The sequence below is a fragment of the Barbus barbus genome (genome assembly GCF_936440315.1).
Source record: "Barbus barbus genome assembly, chromosome: 2".
Lineage (NCBI taxonomy): Eukaryota > Metazoa > Chordata > Actinopteri > Cypriniformes > Cyprinidae > Barbus > Barbus barbus.
The window spans coordinates 42233934-42256685 of NC_136730.1; the positions used below are offsets into that span (position 1 = coordinate 42233934).

Consider the following 22752-nt stretch of genomic DNA (forward strand, 5'->3'; position numbering starts at 1 on the left):
TAGACATATCCATTACGTTTTGTTACCATTTATTATATAAAATCACAAATAATTCACTTTAGTGATATCATATTAATATTACTAATCACTTACAGTATCACGGTATCATGTCAATGGAGGTGGAGGAGGACAGCGCAGACTTAGGGTCTGACAGAAAGTCTCGGGTTCAGGTGACCAGCTGGGGGCAGCAGCACCCTCTTCACGACAGGACCAAACCCCAGCACACCATCCCGCACACTAACACCAGAGCTGCACAGCGTCTCGCGACTCAGGTGAGAGTGTCTGGAAAAAGTCTGATTAATTTACAGTAATATTTTGCAAATAAACCTGGATGTTTGGTTGTATCTCTCCCCAGCCGTCCTCCAAACCCTGCACCCCAGAGCTCACTGGCTTTCTGCATTACAACGACAGCTCGGCTCAGCTGCTCCGCTGTAACGGGGACTCCTGGAGGCCCTGGACCCCGAATAACGAGGTCGTTAACATCGCAGTATTTAATATTTCAAAGTCATGATGATGACCGGGTCTTCGGTTTCAGCATTTCACGAGATGATTTGAATATTTTCTGGTCTTTTCTGCTCTCATCCAGACTGTGAAAGCACAGAAATGTCCTCGAGGATGGACGTATCACAACAACTACTGTTACATACTGAGCGCCGAGCACAAAGCCACGTGGAGCACCGCGGCGCAGGCCTGCAGAGAGAGGTCAGACAGCGCAAACGCTACAAAAAACATTACTGGGGTGCATCTTGAGACAAAACAAAGGCACTGATATATTTTAAGTTTATTTCAGTTGAAACAGCTCAGACTTACATTTTAGTTTGGGACTAGGCCAGGGGTGGACTGGGGCCAAAACGCGGCCCTGGACTTTTTGGCACAGAGCGGCCCACCAAACCTGATCCGCAACACACCACACCAATAATAAAACCATTATTAATAATTGATCATAAATAATAACTGATAATAATTAAGCAGCATTAGAGTGATTTCTGAAGGGACACTGAAGACTGGAGTAATGATGCTGAAAATTCAGCTTTGATCACAAAAATCAATTACATTTTAAAACATCCCAAATAGAAAACCAGTATTTTAAGTGTAATATTTCATAATATTATTGTTTTACTGTATTTTACTGTACTTCTTTCAAATAAAAGGCTTGAATTATTTCAAACTTGTAACCACCAGTGTGTATATAAAATAGGCTAATGCATGTGAATTAATAAGCAAATTATATTGTTATTAGGCCTTTTGGTCTTCATATTTACAATGTTCTATAGTAAGATTGAGAATGATTTTTTTAAAACAGATTTTTAAACATTTTCTTAGACACGTGAAATCACGGAAGAAAGCCTATATAGAGATACACATGAACTCTTATCTCATGTCTGCTGAAAACTGCTATGTTATGGATAGCCTACATTGTGACTAATAACGTAAATTACATTACAATCTGAGGAATTTGAGAAGGTCAGTAGTAGTTTTCATTCCTGAAAATGAATGTCTGGAGTTTTTTTTTTCTTTTCTTTTCGTAAAGGGTTGGCAAATATTGCTGCATTTTCTCGTCATGTTAGCTGAAAGCTCCCGGTGCTCCAGATGGCCAGTCCGCCACTGGACTAGGCTTAAGCCTTGTCTGTGAAACCGGTGGTAAAAGTAACATTTTTTAAGCTGGTCTGCCTCTGCTGTTTAACAGCACTCGTCATAGTCAGAAAGACTGAAATGGCCAATCAAATCAAAGTATGCGGGGTTCACTGTTCACAGAAGCAGAGCCTGAATTCCCTACAGAATGTGATGAGACAAGAAATATTTAGCTTTTCAGCATATTACACATACAAATTAAAGTGAATGTATGCATATTGTAAAATATTATTTGCTAATAATTCAAAATGTGACCCTGGAGCACAAAAGCAGTCTTAAGTAGCACAGGTATATTTGTAGCAATAACCAACAATGCATTGTATGGGTCAAAATGATCAATATTTCTTTTATGCCAAAAATCATTAGGATATTAAGTAAATATCATGTTCCATGAAGATATTTTGTATATTTCTTACCATAAATATATCAAAACTTAATTTTTGATTAGTAATATGCATAGCTAAGAACTTCATTTGGACAACTTTAAAGGCGATTTTCTCAGTATTTTGATTTTTTTGCGCCCTCAGATTCCAGATTTTCAAATAGTTGCATCTCGGCCAAATATTGTCCGATCCTAACAAAGCTTATTTATTCAGCTTTCAGATGATGTATAAATCTCAATTTTGGAAAATTGACACTTAAGGCTAGTTTTGTGGTCCAGGGTCACAAATGATTAATTTCCAACTAGAATAATAAAAAAAAGGGTAAAAAATGAACACCCCCCTCAATGTTCAACACACGGTTACAGCCTTGCAATAATACCACTGGTTATGAGTAACTGTGACTGACTGAATACTTGTTTCTTCAAGCTACAATGGAAACCTGGTCAGTGTTTTGTCAAAAGGAGCCATGGACTGGCTCTGGGACTTCAGTGACAGAAAACCCTTTTGGATTGGTAACGTTTTTTTCTTCTTCTGAATTTCATGCAGTCAGTGTGATTACAGGGTTTTGCAATAGAAGAGTCTATTGAACCTTCAGACAAAATATTTTTAAAATGTCAAAAGTGAAAGTTTGCATATGTGCTTTTATGGCTCATACAGTATGATATTAGAGAATATGGAGGTTAAAATGAAGGAACACCTCAGTTTTATTCAGAGGACCAAACTGAGCAATAATATGCTGATATTTATATGACAAAAAAGTCAAATTCTGATGCTTGTAATGCAAATCGATGAGATCTTTATAACAGTATAGCAGACTACTTAACATGCATATAAATATCATGTCACATATATCATCTGCCAATAATATGTCTTAGTCAGACGATTTTTAATTGCTTAGTTTTATAATCAAAGCTCTATAGTTTTTCTTGTGAAAATAATAATTGAGAGATAAGCAAAGAAACATTCCTGAAAAGCCTGATGATCATATTTGATACATTTTAACATGTTTTTTCATAAAATTATGTACATATAATCAAGTAAACCTCAGTTGCTTCAGTTCAGTATGTGTTTATCTTGAAATATTACATATATATATATATATATATATATATATATATATATATATATATATGTTTACTTTATAAAAATTACCATGAGCTGAAGGTGGACATTTTTACAATTATACTTAAAAAAAAAAAATTATAAAGGTTTTACAGCAAAGTTATGATCATTTTGATCAATTATGATACTGTAGGTTCTCACTATTAACTACTTGCTTATTAGTATACAGTACATATTACTAGCATATTGGCTGTTTATTAGTACTTATAAAGCAGATATTAATGCTTTATTCTTTATTTTAGATCCCTATCTTATACCTAAACCACCTTACTATTAATAAGCAGCAAATGATGAGTTTATTGAGGCAAAGTCAGTTGATTAATAATGAAAACAGTGATTTAAAGAGTTAAACATGAACTCATTGCTCTCTGTGGTTAACCACAGGTCTGAATGATCGTGACAGCAAAGGCCGCTGGGAGTGGGTGGGTGGAGAGCCGGTCACTTACACCAACTGGAGGCGGAGCCCTCCTAAAAACAGGCAGAAGGGAACAAGGAAGTGTGTCCTGGTCTGGAGGAAGACGAAGTGGCAGATACGAGACTGTAAGAAAGGAAAGGGACACCTCTATGTGTGTCACGTTAAAATGTGAGTTCAGTCGCAGCTGCACAGGCTTTATATAACCTGAGGACACGACTTCTCTACTACTTAGTGCACATGCTAATCATGATGTGACCGTGCTGGACTGTGGTTTGTTGTCTGCTCATGCACTTCAGACTCTGTCTGTTAGAGAACAGCCACGTTAACAACTGTGTGCCATGTTTCTAAGCCCGAGGGTGACATGATCACAAAACATTCAGAGGACTGTCATGTGTTATAATGTAAATGCAACTCAATGTTATTTGTATTATATATGTATTTATTACTGTCTGTGCTCTGTATGTTATGGGGTCTTTTAGATTTTATGATATTTATATGTATAATTTTTAGTTGGCAGTTTTTTCTAATAAAAAAAAATCTATAAATGTCACTGCTCTCAAAGATCACTAATTTGTAATAAATACTAATTTGAAATGTTTTATTTGTTTGCAAATTTTTGCTAATAATTGTGTCAGAGATTGAATACACACCCCAGAAATATTCTAGGCTCTCAGTTGTTGTAAAAAAGTTAATCTTAAAAATAAATTGATGCACTTATAACAAATGTTTATATATATTTACTTTGATAGGCATTTTTTATTTTTAAAAACAGTACCATGCAAAATTTTGGGTTGAGTTTATTCAGCATTAAATTGGCAATAAAGACATTTATAATGTTACAAAAATATTTCCATTTCAAATAAATGCTGTTCCCTTTTTATTCACCAAAGAATCTTCAATTTTACCATGTTTCCACAGAAATATTAAACAACTGCTTCCAAAAATATTGATAATATTGATAAAATGTTCCTTGAGCAGCAAGTCAGCATAGTATAATTTCTGAAGGATCATGTGAGACTGAAGACTGGAGTAATGATGCTGAACATTCAGATTTGATCACATTTTTATAATATATTACAATAGAAAAGAGTTATTTCAAATTCTAATACTATTTTATAATATTACTGTTTTACTGTATTTCTGTAAGAAATGCAGCCCGAGCAGAAGAGACGTCTTATAAAAGCAGTCTAAACATTCACAAATTAGACAACCATGTTATGCTTAAATCAGTTTATTAAAACCAAAATGAACTACAATATTATAAAAGAATTTAGAAAGTTAACATTTTACAAATAAAACACCTTTATCCCATCTTTACATACAAAATAAGGCACTTTTCTGTCTAGCAATATACAAAACATCATACAAATAATGACAAAACTTGCCTTGTTCCAAATATGAAAAGAAAACATATTTAGATGTGGCCAAATAATGTTCCCCTTTTTACTTCTAAATGACCAACCAATTTAATCTCCAGTGTCTTCTCTATAATTTCTGTGCACATTGGTCGAAAAACTGATCTTAACATCATAAAAGGGTGAAAACATTTTAATTATTGATGAGGGACTAAATAATAATAAAAAAAGAAATATCACACCTAAACCAACAAAAAAGGCCATCAAACATTAAGCTTAATTTTGCTTTTCAAAAGCAGTTCTTACTAAACACAGGATCGGTTTCACATTTAGCAGCTTCACCTTCTGAAAATACAATCAAATCTTTTAGCAGCTCCTCCCTCCAAAAAACAACCAGAACAGAGAAAAGCAGAAGCGGTGAACAGAAACGCATCCCTCCGAACCAACTAAAGCACTTTATCATATGTAGGGTGGATATTAGGGCAAACTGTCATTGGACAAGCAGTCGTATTTTAGTCTTAAGTTACATCAAATATTCTTAAGCCTAAGGAGTGTTTTGGAATTGTCTTAAGTTGCGTAATATTGTTCTCTTTTGGCTTAAAAATGTGCAAATGTAAAGTCTGATGCTGCCACGCACTGTGCTTGAATGAATACCACACAAACACACATCTTCAGGAGAAGGCCGCTGAGCGTGAGTCAGAGAAAGCCGTGCTCATCCAGTCCTTTCACTGAAACTGGGTTCCACTTAGCTGTGTGTTTATTACTGGAAGCATGAACTGAAAAACAAACAGAAATGAACAGCGAGTTATCATTTGAACAGTATTATCAGACTAATGAAATTATGAAAGGGACTCGTACTAAATAATAATGCTAGAAATGAGTCACCAATGATATAAGAATATGTCTAAATTAAGATAAAATAGCACTACTAGCACTGAAATTATTTACAATTTGGCACAATTATGTAACATATGACAGTTTTTTTGGAAAACTATATAACAACACTATTACTACTAAATAAAACACACACACACACACATATGGATGTGTGTGGGTTTATATTATGGACATACATTTCGTATTAATTCATTATTAGATTATTGGATTAGATTATGTTTATATATAATTATCTATTTATTAAGTAATTATAAAAAAGTATAAACACACACACACTTTATACATAGATATATACATGTATACACACACACACACACACACATACATAAATATATCATTAATAATGAACGGGTTTGACTACTTTAGTATGTTAATTTAGTATCATTATATGCTTTAACATTAAGATTAGTACTCATGGAAATTACTAAAGTAGTCAGACCTGTTCATTAGAAGGGGGTGACCCAATACTTTTGGCTATATTGTGTGTATTTATTTACTTATTGTGAGTGACTGCATCAACTATAAAATGATGCCAATTTATGGTATTAACCGCTACATTAAGAAAGCTGTCCATGTATTATAGTGTGATGTTACCTGGCAGCGCTGTGGCTCTGCTGTGTGTTTCTGAAGGAGCCGGTGACGGTCTTTCCCCGTAATCACTTTCACCAGACGAGGTGTGATCTCCAGCTCTAGAGTCTGCCATCACATACAGAGCAGGTCTCTTTTTATGGTACTTGGCACGGTACGTGTCCGTCATGCAGCCGTCCACGGAGAAGTACGTGCTGGGGATGACAGGAGAGCCGGCCGCAGGTTTGGGAAAGCTGGAGAACCTCTCCTCACCCTCACTCGCTGACAGATCGTTCCTCTCCGGATCAGAGGAGCTAGACTTGGAACTCGTGTCCGAGTTTTCCAGCCACTTCTGCAGGGAAGTTTGGGACAGAGCCGAGCCGTTTCGATGGGGATCTCGTCGCCGGTTCTCTGAGCTCAGGAGGAGAGGATTGGGAGGCACTGGTGGAGCTGCGGCGTGAGACTGAGTCCGAGAGGGAACCGGAGGAGGAACATCAGCTCGTGATGAGGAGTCCTCCTGCTCGGAAAAGGTTCCGGCAAGATCATCAGAGCTGTTCCACTCTGAACTGCTGGTCTTGGTGAAATTAGGAGAGATGGGGTTCCCGTTTACCACGTGTGCTCGTTCTACCTCAGTCTTCTCCATCCTCTCCTTAGCAGGGTTGTATCGAAAAGCTTGTCTCCTGTAGGAGAAAACAGAAGGCTTGTCTTATATCTACCTCAAACTTGCCCATATTACCTTTAAAAATAACTGGTTACACTTTATTTTAAGGTGTCTTTGTTACAGTGTACTTATACATTTGTGACCCTGGACTACAAAACCAGTCTAAAGTCGCTGGGGTATATTTGTAGCAATAGCCAAAAATACATTGTATGGGCCAAAATTATCCATTTTTCTTTTATGCTAAAAATCATTAGGATATTAAGTAAAGATCATGTTCCATGAAGATATTTTGTACATTTCTTGCCGTAAATATCAAAACTCCTTTTTTGATCAGTAATATGCATTGCTGAGAACTTCATTTGGACAATTTTAAAGGAGATTTTCTCAATATATTTTCTCAGATTGAAGTACTGAGTAATATTAATTAACTACATGTACTTACTATATAGTTAGGGTTAGGATTAGGGTTTGGTTTAGGGCTACTTGCATGTAATTATGTATAATTTATTGTTATTATAATAGTAAATACATGTAACGTGTAACAAGAACACCTTAAGATAAAGTGTTAAAGATCTTTATAACTTTAAAATGAAGTGCACTTAAGAGTACTGACTGTGTAGTTGTAGTGTAAATCTTACGAGAATAAAAAGGTACTTGCAGATAATAGAATATTAATGAAATAAAAGGCCACTTAAGTGTATTTAAAGGGAGACACTTTAATGTTTAACACTTAAGTACACTTTTAAAAAGTGCATTTTGTAATTAAACGTTTTATTTTACAAGTACATTATAAATCAATCGCATTCAAAATAAAAGTTTGTTTACATAATATACGTGTGTACTTGTATATTTATTATGTATGTAAATAAATACACACACACGCATGTATATTTAAGAAAAATATGTTACGTTTATATATTAAATATATTTATATATGATATAAATATATACATGTAAATATTTTCAAAATATATGCTGCATGTGTGTGTATATTTATATTCACATAATACACAACACACATGTATGTTATGTAAACAAAAGCTTTTATTTTGGATGCGATTAATCATGATTAATCGATTGACAGCACTAAATGTTACTTATTTTTGTCATGTTTTAAAGAAGTACACTTATTTTTGTGTTGACTAACATACTGAAGAAACAACTTAACTGTAGTGTCATTTGATATTACATTTAAAATGTATATATTTTAAAGAACATTTTTATTTATTTTGAATGTACTAAATTGCAACCATCATTACAAATGTATAATTAAATATTTAAATACATGACATAAAATAGAGGTTTCAATAGAAATGACATTAAAAGTGTAATTTAGTTCACTGTAAATGCTTGTCAGTACATTCAGCAGTACTTTAACCATATTTCAAAAACAACAGAAGCAATTATTAAATTACATGTAAAGATGATGTACTTAAGAGGGTGAAGTTCAGCTAATTGCATTTAATATGAATTTCAACTATAATACATTTTCAATTTATTGCAATCAACATGCAGTTGTCTGAAAACATTCCATTCAAACTTACAGTAAGTTATTACCATTTTAATTACTATTATTTCCATAAGTATTATTTTTAAAAGTATGCTACAGTGTACTTTTTATTTATTAATTTTTTAGTATCAAAACATATATGAGTTGAGCCATCATTTGAAAAGTGTGTATCAGTATGTATTTCCATAGAGCCCAAAGCATATAAAGGGTCAGCTTATGTAAATAAAAACGGATTAAATTTAGGAAACTTAAGCGACAATTAAAACTTTCTTTCTTTACACATTTTCAGGTTTTATGCATGTGAATATTTCTGCATATGGAAAGCACACAAAAAATTGCAAGTAAAACATTTAAAGCCTCATGCATTCATTTTTTCCCAAATAACTTACATTGGAATAACAGGACTCGTGGAATGATCATGTGTTTTCTTTTGGTAGTCACCTACAACATAAATGAATACAAATATTAATCTTTAATGTACTGTTGCATGCATTCTTAATGTCTATGTATTATTAATAAAATACACATCTCAAATATTTCTGCACTGAAAAGCAGTGTGAAAGACAGAATCTGTGGACACAGACAGGCCGTGGGCGAGTGCGGACGCGTTATGGAAGGGCTCGGGGCTGGGGTACTGTCAGAGTCTCAGTGGGGTCTCTGGCGGGCAGCGTTCAGCAGGCGGCTCTTGGCCTGTCTAAAGCACAAGTCCAGAGAGAAGGGGCCCAGGCTGGGCCATCCGGCTCAAACCAGCTCAACCCGATGGCTTGTTAACAATGAGCTTGAGGGGTAAACGCCATCGTAAAAGTGGCCGTACCATGCCAAGTGGGCAGTGAGTCTAAAGAGAAAACATGTTTCGATGTGTTGCTGTAGAGACCAAAGCTTTAAATCTGAGTCGCTGTCAGGTGGACTGTGGGACGTATGACTGCACAGATGCATGCTGGGAACACATTCACATGCAACGGTGCGCAAAATAACAGTAAGATTGTCAGGGAAGACAGCACTGCTGTGCTAAAAAAAAAAAACCTCACAACAACAATCTTCATCTGTGCGGTTTTCCAGTGACCTATTAGCTGCTTATTAAAGGAAATCAAAAATGTAATTTGTGGATTTTAGTATATAAATCTATAAAATACACTATACTTCTAAAAGTCGACTAAAAGAAAACAAAACTTTTCTTCTAAAATTAAAAAATGCTGATGACATTACAGAAACATAAATATTTAATGTGCTCTCTCTTCATTAAAATGAATGTCACTCAGTATTACCAAATAAACATCTCTTAATTCATGCATACACAGAGAAAAAATGAGAAAGTCTCTCTTACTAAAAAGCTTTTAAGATATACATTTGAATATAATATATATAATTTAGCATAATTAGTATCTATCTCTCTATGTATATATACACACACATACATAAATATGCACACACACACACACACAAACAAAGAAAAACAATAAATATACAGTATATCTTAATATTTCCCACTCGAATTTCCTATTTATACAGGTAATATGTCTTCAAGTCATTTCATGGCGGTCTATAAGGATGGGATCTAATAAAAAAAGAAACACTAGAGGGGGCTAAAGATGAACTCTTCACTTTACTGGTAGACAAGTCAGTCTTTTTGTTTTGCTGTAAAAGTTCAGTGAGCCATACCTTGAATGCAACTTTAACAACACTAAAAAAATAAAATAAACCGAACCAATACATATCCATTTACACAATTTTAATGTAAAACATCATAATGAACAAAATACAACAGAAAAGAACACTCAACTACTTAATTAGTCCTACACTTCCTTGGCATCATGGTATTTTTGGTTCGTCTTTGCATCCGAGTACAGTCACTGCCCTCATGTCAAGCCCCCTGAGACTCAGCCAGCAGTGTGTGTGTGTGTGTGTGTGTGTGTGTGTGATGTATCCACACACACTGCCTTTCCCTCCTTCAGTTATTTTTCCCCAGCGCATTAACAGCTAAATCCCTTTGGCTAGCATGCAATTATGAGAGGATTGGACTTTAGACCCCATTTTCTGGTTTTTCAAGCCTGTCGTGTTTAAGCTGTTAAGCCTCATGAGAAGAACCTGCATGGCTATGATGGCTATGACTTGCAATATTGGATAACATTGTTGCAATATTGAAAAACTAAAACACGAGTCCCTCAACTGACGGTTTAAGACTACAAAGCAAATATTGTAAATTCACAACGTCAATACAATCAGTAAAATCATCTCTTTTCAAGAAGCTGCGTGATTTGAGACATCATTCATGCCCACAAACACAGGGTAATGTTCTGGTTGAAAAAATAAAATTTAGAACATCAGCTGGTGCCATAAGATCAGTTTTATTTGAGCGTTTTTTAATATAATATATTATCGTATTTATTAACATTTCGAATAATTTTATTTTTATATCATTATCAGAAAAATATCAGAACTGAACCCAAAACTAAAATCATTCAAAAAGTTTCTTAAGTAAATAAATACATAAATTAATAAATATTTCTGGTTTTAACTGACTTTAAAATAAAATAAAATAAATATATATAAAATAGTGTCTTATTGGTAAATAACCGTTTTAGTATATTTGTTATTTGCTTTGTCATTTTTGTAACTGTACATACATATATTTTAATTACTCTTTTACTCAGTTCAGTATTTAAACTTAAACTTAGGTCAGTTTCAGCCAAGGCACAATTTCTTTAACGTTTAAAATTGCACATTTGAAAATATAAATTAGATTATCACCAGCTGGTGCCAAAAAAAGTGTTATTTTTAAAAGCATTGCCTGACTCATAATTATAATTTAAAATGATTACATTTATATTCCTATTCCCTAAAGCCCTAGACGATGCATACTGACACATGAAGAAATGAGCTCAGAGACTGCCGTCACATGTGCAGACGGACCTGAATCAGAAGTTGCAGCGATCAGACTGATGGGTTGGGAGCATTACATCAACACTCAACATCTGAGCCAACATGAGATCACTGCCAGCTCAGCAGAGAGCGACACACACCTGCTCTCTACACTCCACTGAATGAATCAAGCTCAAAACAACTCAGCTGCACAATCAGATGGGCTTGAAGGCATAGCTGGTACATACAGTATGTTATCTTAAAGGAGTGCATAATGTATTACAGCTAAATTAATTTTTTTCCATTCACCTCTGAAAGGGATATGACTCCACAGGCAATTACTTGCCAAGTTATGCATGCAAATATACACACGGATAGATATGCATCACATCAGACAAGACTGAACTGGATCTGTCGACCTGGTGAAAATAGTTACTGATGTCTAAGAATAAATATTTTCCACAGTGCAACAGGATCTTGGAGAACGTCTCTTCGTAATGTGCCTCACAGGAAACCACGCTACAAACTCCCAACTACATTCATGCTTTCACATTTACTGGGCCAAACACCAAAATAAGAAGGAAACATCAGCATTTACAATATTTTGCTGCTGTTTGGTCTCTATGGTTTTAAACGGACAATTTCAATTTCATTTTGGACTTGATTCAGCATCAGTTTTAACCAACTGTTTCAGCCAAGGCACCACTTCTAATTTTCAAGTTTTTCTTCTAATATTATTTTTTTCCAGCTTTATTTAAATGTTAATTTTAATACAGTAATTTAGTTATCAATAACCACACTGCATAAAATTGCCATTTTACTTAAAATAAAAATAGATATTAAAATTTAAAGTAAATAAATGGTAATATACATATTTAAAAAAAAAAAATTATCATATTAAAAAAATACAATTTAAAAGTAAATAAAATGGTAATATACATTTTAAATAAATAAGTAGGTAGAAATATGTTCATGTTTTGTTTGTCTACAGCAGAACCCCTTTGACCTAAATTATTTACCCTTGAGATTAAGTAAATATTTCAATAATTTAATGGCACATTTGCATGTTTAACTTCAGTTTTAAAGTTTCAGTAATATTTACATAGCTATTGTTATTATTACACTCAAAATTCATATTTCTGTAATTTATAATGTATAATATTTTTTCCACAATACTTTTTTTTAATAAAGGGTTTCCCAAAAAGAGAATTATTTTTATACATTTAAGATTTTACATTTACTCTATATGACATTTGTATTAACCTGTAACATTTGCAAAAACTTTTTTATTATTAATAATTCACTAATGGTATACACTCGTAGGCATACCATGTATGGTATATCACTTGGCAATAGATCTGTTGTGGGACAGTAGATGTGATTTTGCGGGACACACGTGAGACGGATACATTTACTACAGTTATGCTATGCAAATACTGATTTATATCCGTTGTCATATGCACTTATTTATGTTTCTGAACGTGCACAAGTAAGCGAGAGAAAGTGTGTCCGTTTTGTGTGAGAGAGAAGAGAATCCACCATTCGAGGGAAGAGATTTGTGCTAATGGAGTATATCGTGTTTTTCCGTGTGTGCTCGACCGTCGGTGGTGCTAGATCACTTGATGAGGTCCGCACGTCCTTTGTGCAAAAACTACGCCGCAAAAATAAATAAATAAAAAGCTTTCTTAAAAAGGCAAAATAACCTATGTACGTTTTCTTAATATGACAATTAAAAATCAACAGACTGATGAAAATGCGGGGCATTTTCTCAATGTGACGTGCGGGACAAAGTGTGAAAATGTTGTGCGGTAGGCCTACTATGCAAAGCGGGACGGGTGGTCACCCTAACCATGTACCAACTCACTAACCCCCTGCAATTCCCCCATGAACCACCAGGGGTTTGTGAACCCCACTTTGGGAAACCCTGGTCTACAGACTGAAGCACAAATGCTGTAAAAGAACAGCGAGTCTGTTTAAATCCATAGAGACCAAACAGCAGCAGATCAACTGTCGGGTTTGTCTGTTCAACACGCTGAACTTTCAGAAACTCCTGCTGCTATGACCTTTACGAACATCTTACGGGATACACAGCACCACTGATACTAAACAACACACTACAGAGACAATCAGACGGTTGCCATTTAGGAGCAGAGAAAACACATCCTGCCAAACAGTGCTTTAAAAAGAAACCCTCTGCAGTTCACTTCTGATCAAACAAGGGCAACGTTCAACTGCACTGTTTACTTAAAGCCTGGGTTGTTAACATGGGATTTGTCATTTCCTTCCTTGGCAATATGAACACAGGAACAGCAGCCAAAAAATTCTCTTGACATGAAAATCACACTTAAAGTATGAATTTAAATGCTTTAAATTAATTCCAAGTCCCATCCACAAAAATAATTATTTTTCTTTTTTGCAAAAAAGCTTTTATCCAGCTGGTGTAAAGGTGATTTTTAGAGGATGCAAGTCAGTTCTCCTCAACCTCACACACTCTGAAAAATTTGGTGAGGATTTTCACTCACAAATTAGAAACTGCAGGTAACACTGAATTCGACATTTTAAAGAAAAAAGACAGAAATCGTAAATTCTTGCAAAACATTTGATCACATTATCTATGAATGTTTGACAAATAGAAAGTGTCCAAATATGTTTTGAACAATATATCTATTGTTGTATAATTAAAAACTAACTTGGGTGTTACATTTTTAATCCACTGCCATTTAATGCAGTAACGGATATATTTACACAACACATTATTACAAACTGTGGCTAAAAGAGTGGCTTTTACTACATTTTCATTCATATTTCTTAAATTATTTTGATTATCTATATATACACAGAAATAAATCATTATAATTATTAAATAAATTATTATTATTATTTCCTTTTTTTCTCTTTGCTTTTCAGAATGATTTCTGCTCTACTGGCTCCTGGAATCAGGCCGGTTTGAAAGGCAACACTCAGCACATTTGAACCAGTTCCAAAATGACATTTGGAAAGAACTGTCAATGTAATTTTAATCTGCAACTGGACATAAAATGTGACTGAATATTGAGGCAAAAAAAAAAAAAAAAAAACCAATATTAAAATAAAATAAATACAAGTTAAAAATGATTATATATAGGATGCTTATATCCAAATTAATGCTCTCTCTCTCTCTCTATATGTGTGTGTATATATATATATATATATATATATATATATATATATATATATATATATATATATATATATATATATATATATATATATATATATATATATATATATATACACACACACACTGTATCTATACAGACACACACACAAACTAATTTGGGTATAAACATCCAGCATCCCTCCCTGTCTAACTCCTCCCCACTCATTTAATGTCAAAGGAACATAGAGACATTATTTCCCACAGCGACGAACACTTCAATGCTCGTGTCGCAGTGAAAACAGCCTCGCAACAGAACACAGCCCTCAGAGCTGTCCTTTCTGCTTCACTTCTTCAGCCCATAAAGCACCTAGAGCTGGGGTAAACAGCCCCCCGCCCCGACCATCACAACACACTCACACACACACAAACAGCTCCCAGCGCTGACAAGCAGGACAAATGATTCGTCCCCAAACACCACCCCATGTGCTCCCTTCACTTCAGCAGTTCATCTGATCACAGCCACACTGCCATATCACTTATTCATATGACACTATAGTATTCATTAATATTTTGAATCATGTTTTGCTTTTATATTTTCAGTTTATTATAGTTATAATTTAGATTATTTCAGTTAATTTTAGTTTTAGTTGTTAAACTAGTCATTTAAAGTGCCCCCCCCCCCCCACTTTTAATTATTATAATTTTTTTAATATTTCTATTTAGGTTTCATTTATATTTCAGTGTTAGTGAATTTTTTTTTTAAGTAAAAATTTTTAATTTAATATATTTTTCATATTTGTTTTTTTCAGTTAAATCAAAACCATTCAGAATAGTTTTAGTTAACAATAAAAACATTGGTTTTCCAAACCTCGTGATGTTTTCAGTACGGCAATGCACGGTTGAGAGGCTTGGACTCTTATGTTGATTTTGTCTACTTCAAAAACAGCAATTCAGATAATAATATAACCGTTTGCTCTTATCATTACTGAAGTGTTAAGCTGACTGGCTGTTTGTGCGACTTTAATTGACCCCGAGCCTCTGTGGTGAGATCTGTCAAAGTGTGACAGGCTGACAAAATACACACTTGGCAACCCTTTTCCGACCATGTTAGTTTAACAACATGCTAACATTCAAAAACAAGTCACTACTTCTCAGTTTGTTATTGTTAACTCAAACGATTAAAAACCACATTTTCAGTAACTGAAATAAAGCTTAGGAAATAAAGGAAGTCGTGGCCTAATGGTTAGAGAGTCGGACTTGTAATCCGAAGGTTGCGGGTTCGAGTCTCCGGCCGGCAGGAATTGTAGGTGGGGGGAATGAATGTCCAGCGCTCTCTCCACCCTCAATACCACGACTGAGGTGCCCTTGAGCAAGGCACTGAACCCCCAACTGCTGCCCACTGCTCCGGGTGTGTGTTCACGGTGTGTGTGTGTTCACTGCTGTGTGTGTGCACGTTGGATGGGTTAAATGCAGAGCACGAATTCCGAGTATGGGTCACCATACTTGGCTGAATGTCACTTCACTAAAGCTGAAATAAAATATATTGATGGAAAAACAAACTTAAATGAAAATTTGAAATAAATAGCTAAATAGAACACACACACACACACACACACACACACAAAAAGAAAAAATTACTAAAACTTAAAAAGTAAAATGAAAACTGAAAATACAAAAATAAAAGCTTTCAAACATTAAAAAAATACTATAATTGTACATAATTAACGCAAAAATTCTATGGAAGTTAATATGCTGCCTTAGAAGGCAGTTGCCTATATAGGAAATAGACAGCGAAATAGGCAACTGTCTACAAGCTATGCAAATAATGTTTTGGTAATGTCTGATATCCATAAAAAAAAAAAAAATCACAACAACTCAAGCATTTGACGGCACTTACTGTAGATAATGGACGAAGGTGAGATCTCGGCCTTTGAATCCTCATACCTCCTTTGGTAGTTAGGCTCCCTAAAAATACACAATGCATTGAAGTCAATAGTGTTCTTCAGCAGTGCTGTGCTTGACTTCATTGGTGGTCACAGTAGATTCTGTGCTCCCTTCACTTTCATTTCAAACATATGAATGTGGGAGAACACAATATGCTTAGGATTTTTTCATATTTCACCATTTAAAGATCACATTTGGTGAATTGTAATATTGATGAATTTGTGAAATCAAAAGAAATTCTAAATGCCACAGATTGACCACCACACACAGCTAGGGTTGTCAAGTCAAAAACATGGTAAGTATTAAGTAATGCAAACTTCACATGCAAGTACAGAGTGTGACGCTGCTTTAGTCAGTCTGCATTAGTTCTTCCCAAGCCTAACCTTTCTAAGACATAAAACAGTTAAATAGAACGACGTAAACACCTCCACCTAACATTACTGTGACATGATGTACTCTGATTCACACTCACAACATATGAACAGCTACACATGACTATATCTGACTAAGAAAAACATTCAGATGGTACTGAAAAAGCACTTTTCGCTTACACAGAAGGTTACACATCTTGCATGATGTTTACGGTTTAAAAACAAAACAAAACCTTTAATTCAGCAAAAAAGTGCACACAACCATTCAAAATATATATATTTTTAATGTTTTTGAAATAAGTCTCTTATGTTTCCAAGGCTGCAGTTATTTGATCAAAAACAGTAAAATAATGAAATAATATTACAATTGAAAATAATTTCATTATTTCAATAATTTATAATTTAGTTTTATATTTAAATATATTGTAAAATGTAAATTTACATACATGGGTATGTACATACACTATTTTGCCAAAAGTATTCGGACACCCCCTTATAATGAACATGTTTGACTACTTTAGTAATTTCTATGAGTACAAATCTTAATGTTAAAGCATATAATGATATTCTAGGGAATTGTGTGCTTCTAATGTTATAGCAACAGTTTGGACAGGACCCTTTTCTATTCTAACATGACAGTGCCTCTGTGTATAAGACACGGTTCAAAAAGACAGGATTGTGTCAGTGAAGAACCTGTCTGGTCTGCAGAAAGCCAGCTGAACACCTCTGGTGTGACTTTAAATGCAGACCTTGAGCCAAAAACTCAACACCAATGACTTGTATAGACACTATAAGGACAAAAGTGTTGGGACACCCTCTTCTTTAGAACAGAAAAAGATTGGCTGGCAGGTGTTGATTAAATTTGTTTAACTGCACAGGTAGTTCCAGGTCCATATTAATGCACTGCGTTAATTAATGCACACTAACCAACACACATCACTCACACTCACTCACTCACTCACTCACTCACTCACACACACACACACACGAAAATAACCGTAATTTTTATCCTTCCGGTCAAATATTGCGCTGCAAAGAGCAATACAAGTTTTAACTTGTCTATAACTTGGCAAATGCCCATGGAATAAGCGGGATAATCAATGGCTAGCCGTGCATTAAAGGATTTTAATGCACTCCGCTTTGCGTCGGGCGGTTCTTTGCCTCCACGTCGTGCATTAAAATCCTATATATGTGTGTACTGTGTATATTTATTATGTATATATAAATAAAAGCACATTCCTGTATATATTTAAGAAAAATGTTGTTTATATTTTAAATATATTTATATATAATATGAATATAAAGATATACATGCAAATATTTTCAAAATATATACTGTATATGTGTGTATTTATGTATAATAAATATGTCATTACTGAATTCATATTGATTTCTTCTCTTGTAATCATATTTATGTCATCAGTAGTGACACTCAGCAACCAATGCAAATCTTGAGGTTCTTCCTAATTGAGGATTACTGTAGCTCTTACCTGGAGAGGTTTGGTTCTGGTATGGATTGCATTTCTTTGTTGCTCAAGTTCTCCACCACAGGAGAGTCCAGGTTTGCTGAGCTGTTGCTGAGACGATCACTGCTCTCGTATCCAGATTCAGTGCGCTGGATTTTCCAGTTATCAGTGTGAATGGTGAGGTTATTGATGCTTGATTTAACCCTGTCCTCTGATTCCAGCGAGCTCCTGCTGCTCATGTCCAGCCGCTGCTCGTCCTCGTAAATCGTCATTAAGCTCTTGGGTTTGCTTTCTTCTCGTCGGCCCCACGCAAACTCTTCGCCGTCCTGGTTAAAGGTCTGTCTGTGAGAGTTGGGGTAGTTTTGATTATTATCGTTGTTTAAGACGCTGTCGACGTTAAGCGCCTCTCGCATCGGCCTCCATGCTCGATTCGGCCGACTGTGCAAGTTTCCGTACGTCCGAGAGTCCTGACTGCTGTCCGTATTGTAGCCGTTGGCCACATCCAGCTTCCGAGAGCGGCTCTCTACCGGGGGATGAAGCGGGACGCGAGGCTGAGACGGAGAGCGCGGCTCGTGGTTGTACTGAGTGTTAGTAACAGGCCAGCGCTCTGCTTTCGTCGGACCCCTGCCCTGGCTGCTGTAGAGCCGCGACTCCAGATGCTTGAAGCCGTTCTCCGGAGGTGACAGCGAGCGGGAATGAGGCTTTTCTGGGGAGTCTGGAGATGAGAAACATTTTTCATTTATTTTATTTAATCAGGGACAATGCACATTAATAGTACATGCAATATGTAAAATGCGTCAGATTTAGCAAACACTGGCTAATTTTCATCTGTAGTCCCGGTTACATACAGTTACAACCGGCTTTTCAGGTGCAATGTAAAAGAAAAAAAATATTTCATTTTTTTCCTTCAAAATTTCATGTTTAATTCAATGTGTGACTTGTTTCTTTGTAATTCTTTGCAATTTTAAAACTTCAATTTTTTTCTAGAAGTACACAGTTAATAGAGTTATCATATGGGTTATGACTTTTTTGGCTGGACCCATTAGTACGGTTTAAAAACCCATAAAAAATAAAATTCAATTAAACATGATAAGCAAGATTGTAAGTTTGTGAATTAACATTAATGATTGATATTTTTGGGGAGTACAAAGTAAAAAAAAAATAAATGTCTGTGTCATGATATCATTACGAAGAAAAAATCATTAAAACAACAAAAATCAATGTTCTGTGTGTAGACCAAAAAAAAAAAAAAATGTATATATATATATATATATATATATATATATATATATATATATATATATATATATATATATATTTATATATTTATATATTTATATATACATATTTTTCAAGAAGTTTTAATTATATAATATGCAACAGAATAAAGAAAAATAATAATATAATGTACTTACATTATTATAATTTTTATTTATATACTTTTTATTTTATTAATTTATTTTATTTATTTATCTCATATATTTATATATCTTAGTTTGTATTATTTTATTTTATACTTCGAGAAGGTCAAGGTCAAAAGTCTCTTAAAGAATCAAATAATCTGACCTTTTTCTGACAAGGCAAGGTTTGTTTAGGTTGTTAAAATGTGGTATGACTCCTTAAAACACAATGATATTTATGAATTAATAATTCATGATGTAAACATTTTTAACACTGAAAAAAAAGAAAACACTTCAGCTGTAAGGATTCAAGTCTAAGCTGTTAAGCATTTCAGACAGCATGTATGAACTGCATTTAGCTTTCCAAACAAGTATTTTGTGCCTCGTTGAGTTTCACATTGTTCATTTAAATTACACAAACACAATTCACTGATGCTGAACCCGCTTCTGGTCTACAGGCCAGAATCATCCATCTCTGACATATGCAGGGTTGCACTAATAGCCTGTATGACCTTTTTTCTGGTGAAGGTGGCACAGTGACTCTCTTTGGGCAGAACAGTGCTGATATTGGCACGGTTAAATGGGCTGGCATAGAGATTCTGCGGCAGTGCAAATCCATACTGCTCCACTGCCAAGTTCACTACACTGTTATGCAGTACAAGCTTGAAAAAACATCATCTCATTAGATATTAATGCAACTCTGACTTGTGGCCGTCACACACTGAAAATGCTAATTATCTGGCATAATGAATTCTCAAACAGCCTACACAGTTTAATTTCTACAAGACGAAGGCAGTCTGATCTGAGATCTACACGCTGAAGGCTAAAAAGCCATTAGTAAGCCATATACCTACTTAAAAAGGGTAAAGCAAAGTCAAGCAGCTTAGCTTGCAAACCACAATTTTACAGCTTGAGAGCAATGAAAGGAGATGTAATGTTGGTCACATGACGCCTGCACAATATGGTGAACCGGTTTCACTGCACATGAGAAAATGTCATTGTGATACCCATAAACGTACATCTACATGGCCCAGTTATTATCATGGTAGAGAACAAGTGCACTTTATTGTATTAAATGTACTTCAAACCTTAAAGGTATATTTTAAATAAATAATTGTACTTAACGTTTAAATAAAAGGGTGATACGGGGTGGTGATGGCGCAGTGGATAAGACACATGCCTTTGGTGTGAGAGACCCGGGTTCGAATCCACTGTGAGACATCAATGTGTCCCTGAGCAAGACACTTAACCCCTAGTTGCTCCAGAGGCGTGCGACCTCTGACATATATAGCAATTGTAAGTCGCTTTGGATAAAAGTGTCAGCTAAATGAATAAATTTAAATGTAAATGTAATAAAAGGCCACTTAAAGAGAGTACACATTAGTGATTATGTTTCTAAAATCGAATTTGTAATAATGTCAAATTAAGTTGTACCTTAAAGCACATTTAAGTCATTGTTTTAATAATCTTTTGTTGTGCTCTAAATTACATTAGAGCAATTACAAATTTGTGCTTAAACGTAATAAAATTATTTTTGTGTTGACTAACATATTAAAGCACACGTAAAGTGCTTGCGTATAATCTCAACTGTAGTGTTATTGAACATTGCATTTAATATTAATACATTTTAAATTAACTAAATTGCAACTTCATTATATATTTTATTTAAACACAAGACATGCAAGTTTTATTGCATGCAAAAAATAAGATTTAAAAATCTGTAAAGTTCAGCTAATTGCATTTAATATAAATTTAAAACCACATGCAATTAAGTGTCTGAAAATGTAAGTATATTTTCCCATAAGTAGTATGATTAATGACTCACACTCAAATTTAAAATCCGTATGTCTTGTTTTTTTTTTCTGTATGACACAAAATGTGAAATATCAAAGAATGCACTAGCCATTTTTTCCCATTTAATGAAAGTAAAGGGAGACTCTGAATTAAGAAGCTCATTCACTTTCGTTATATGGAAAAGAACAGCCAACAGATTCTGCTAAATCTCTCCTTTTCTATTTCATATAAAAAGCAAGCCGTACGAGTCTGGAACAACATGAGGGTGAGTAAATTCATCTCTCAGTAAACTATTCCTTTATACTCTCAGAAAAAGGTACTAAACTGTCACCGGGGCGGTACCTGCTCAAAAGCTACTAATATGCGCTTTTGAGGTACTAATATGTAACATTTAGTGCTCTCAAACGATTAAATCGCATACAAAATAAGTTTTCGGTTGCATAATACGAATGTGTGTTCTGTGTATATTTACATAGACATACATGTCTATATTTATATTCATATAATTTATATTATAAATTAATATATAAACTGAAATATTTACATGCATGTGTGTGCATTTATATAGACATAATAAATATACAGAGCACACATACATATATTGGGTAAACAAAACCTTTTATTTTGGATGTGATTAATCGTTTGAAAGCACTAGAAACATTTAAAGTTAAATAAAGCACACAGATGTACATTTCAGATTTGTATCTTAGAGTACTGCGCTAGTGACAGCTTTGTACCTTTTCTTCTGAGAAAATGAGCTCATACTCGTCTTTGAAGCACACGTACGCTTCTTACAAACAACTGATGCACACACTTCTCTGCAGTGCTCAGCTTTTCTAAAACAGATGACTTGATCTGATGGACATGTGTCCCTTATGGTTTCATTAGAAAGGCTCCAGCAAAGCCTTTAGGGTCCTTTGAGTGATCTCAGCCAGCATTAGTGTGGTTATGCAAGTGCGGGATCTAATCTCTTCAGCAAATATAATGCAATGTGTTAATGTAGTCATTTTTCATTTGGAATTAAACTCAGTCATAATAAAACCACCTGGAAACTTGGAAGTGGAGGTGGAATTACATTGCATTATGATATGTGACTTGACTTGGCATTCAACTCTGATAGGTGCACATACAGTAGCTGTCAGCCATCTGGTTAATTAATGATTACACGCTAATAAAAATGCACTGATATTTTCACTATAAAACAAAGACATTTTACATTTCCATCCCCTGATCTCTC

At 34.6% G+C, this 22752-nt stretch overlaps 2 protein-coding genes across 3 annotated transcripts in view; one reads left to right on the top strand and one right to left on the bottom strand.

Annotated features, from left to right (window-relative positions):
• LOC306881652 (FRAS1-related extracellular matrix protein 1-like) overlaps positions 1–4340 on the top strand; it is a gene marked incomplete at its 5' end in the record, with an annotated part of 30248 nt that extends 25908 nt beyond the window's left edge. Inside the window, 5 exons of the mRNA XM_079435833.1 lie at positions 96–272; positions 356–472; positions 587–702; positions 2442–2527; positions 3522–4340. Of these exons, the coding sequence (XP_079291959.1) occupies positions 96–272; positions 356–472; positions 587–702; positions 2442–2527; positions 3522–3724 (699 nt within the window). The 3' untranslated portion in view covers positions 3725–4340. The remainder of the gene's footprint in view (positions 1–95; positions 273–355; positions 473–586; positions 703–2441; positions 2528–3521) is intronic.
• usp53a (ubiquitin specific peptidase 53a) overlaps positions 4334–22752 on the bottom strand; it is a 59985-nt gene continuing 41566 nt past the window's right edge. For both annotated transcript variants that reach the window (XM_079431643.1, XM_079431642.1), the window contains exons 14-18: positions 18346–19036; positions 16438–16505; positions 8932–8983; positions 6399–7051; positions 4334–5683 (exon numbers count right to left, since the gene is read on the bottom strand). In XM_079431643.1, coding sequence (XP_079287769.1) covers positions 5604–5683; positions 6399–7051; positions 8932–8983; positions 16438–16505; positions 18346–19036 — 1544 coding nt within the window. In that variant the 3' untranslated portion in view covers positions 4334–5603. The remainder of the gene's footprint in view (positions 5684–6398; positions 7052–8931; positions 8984–16437; positions 16506–18345; positions 19037–22752) is intronic.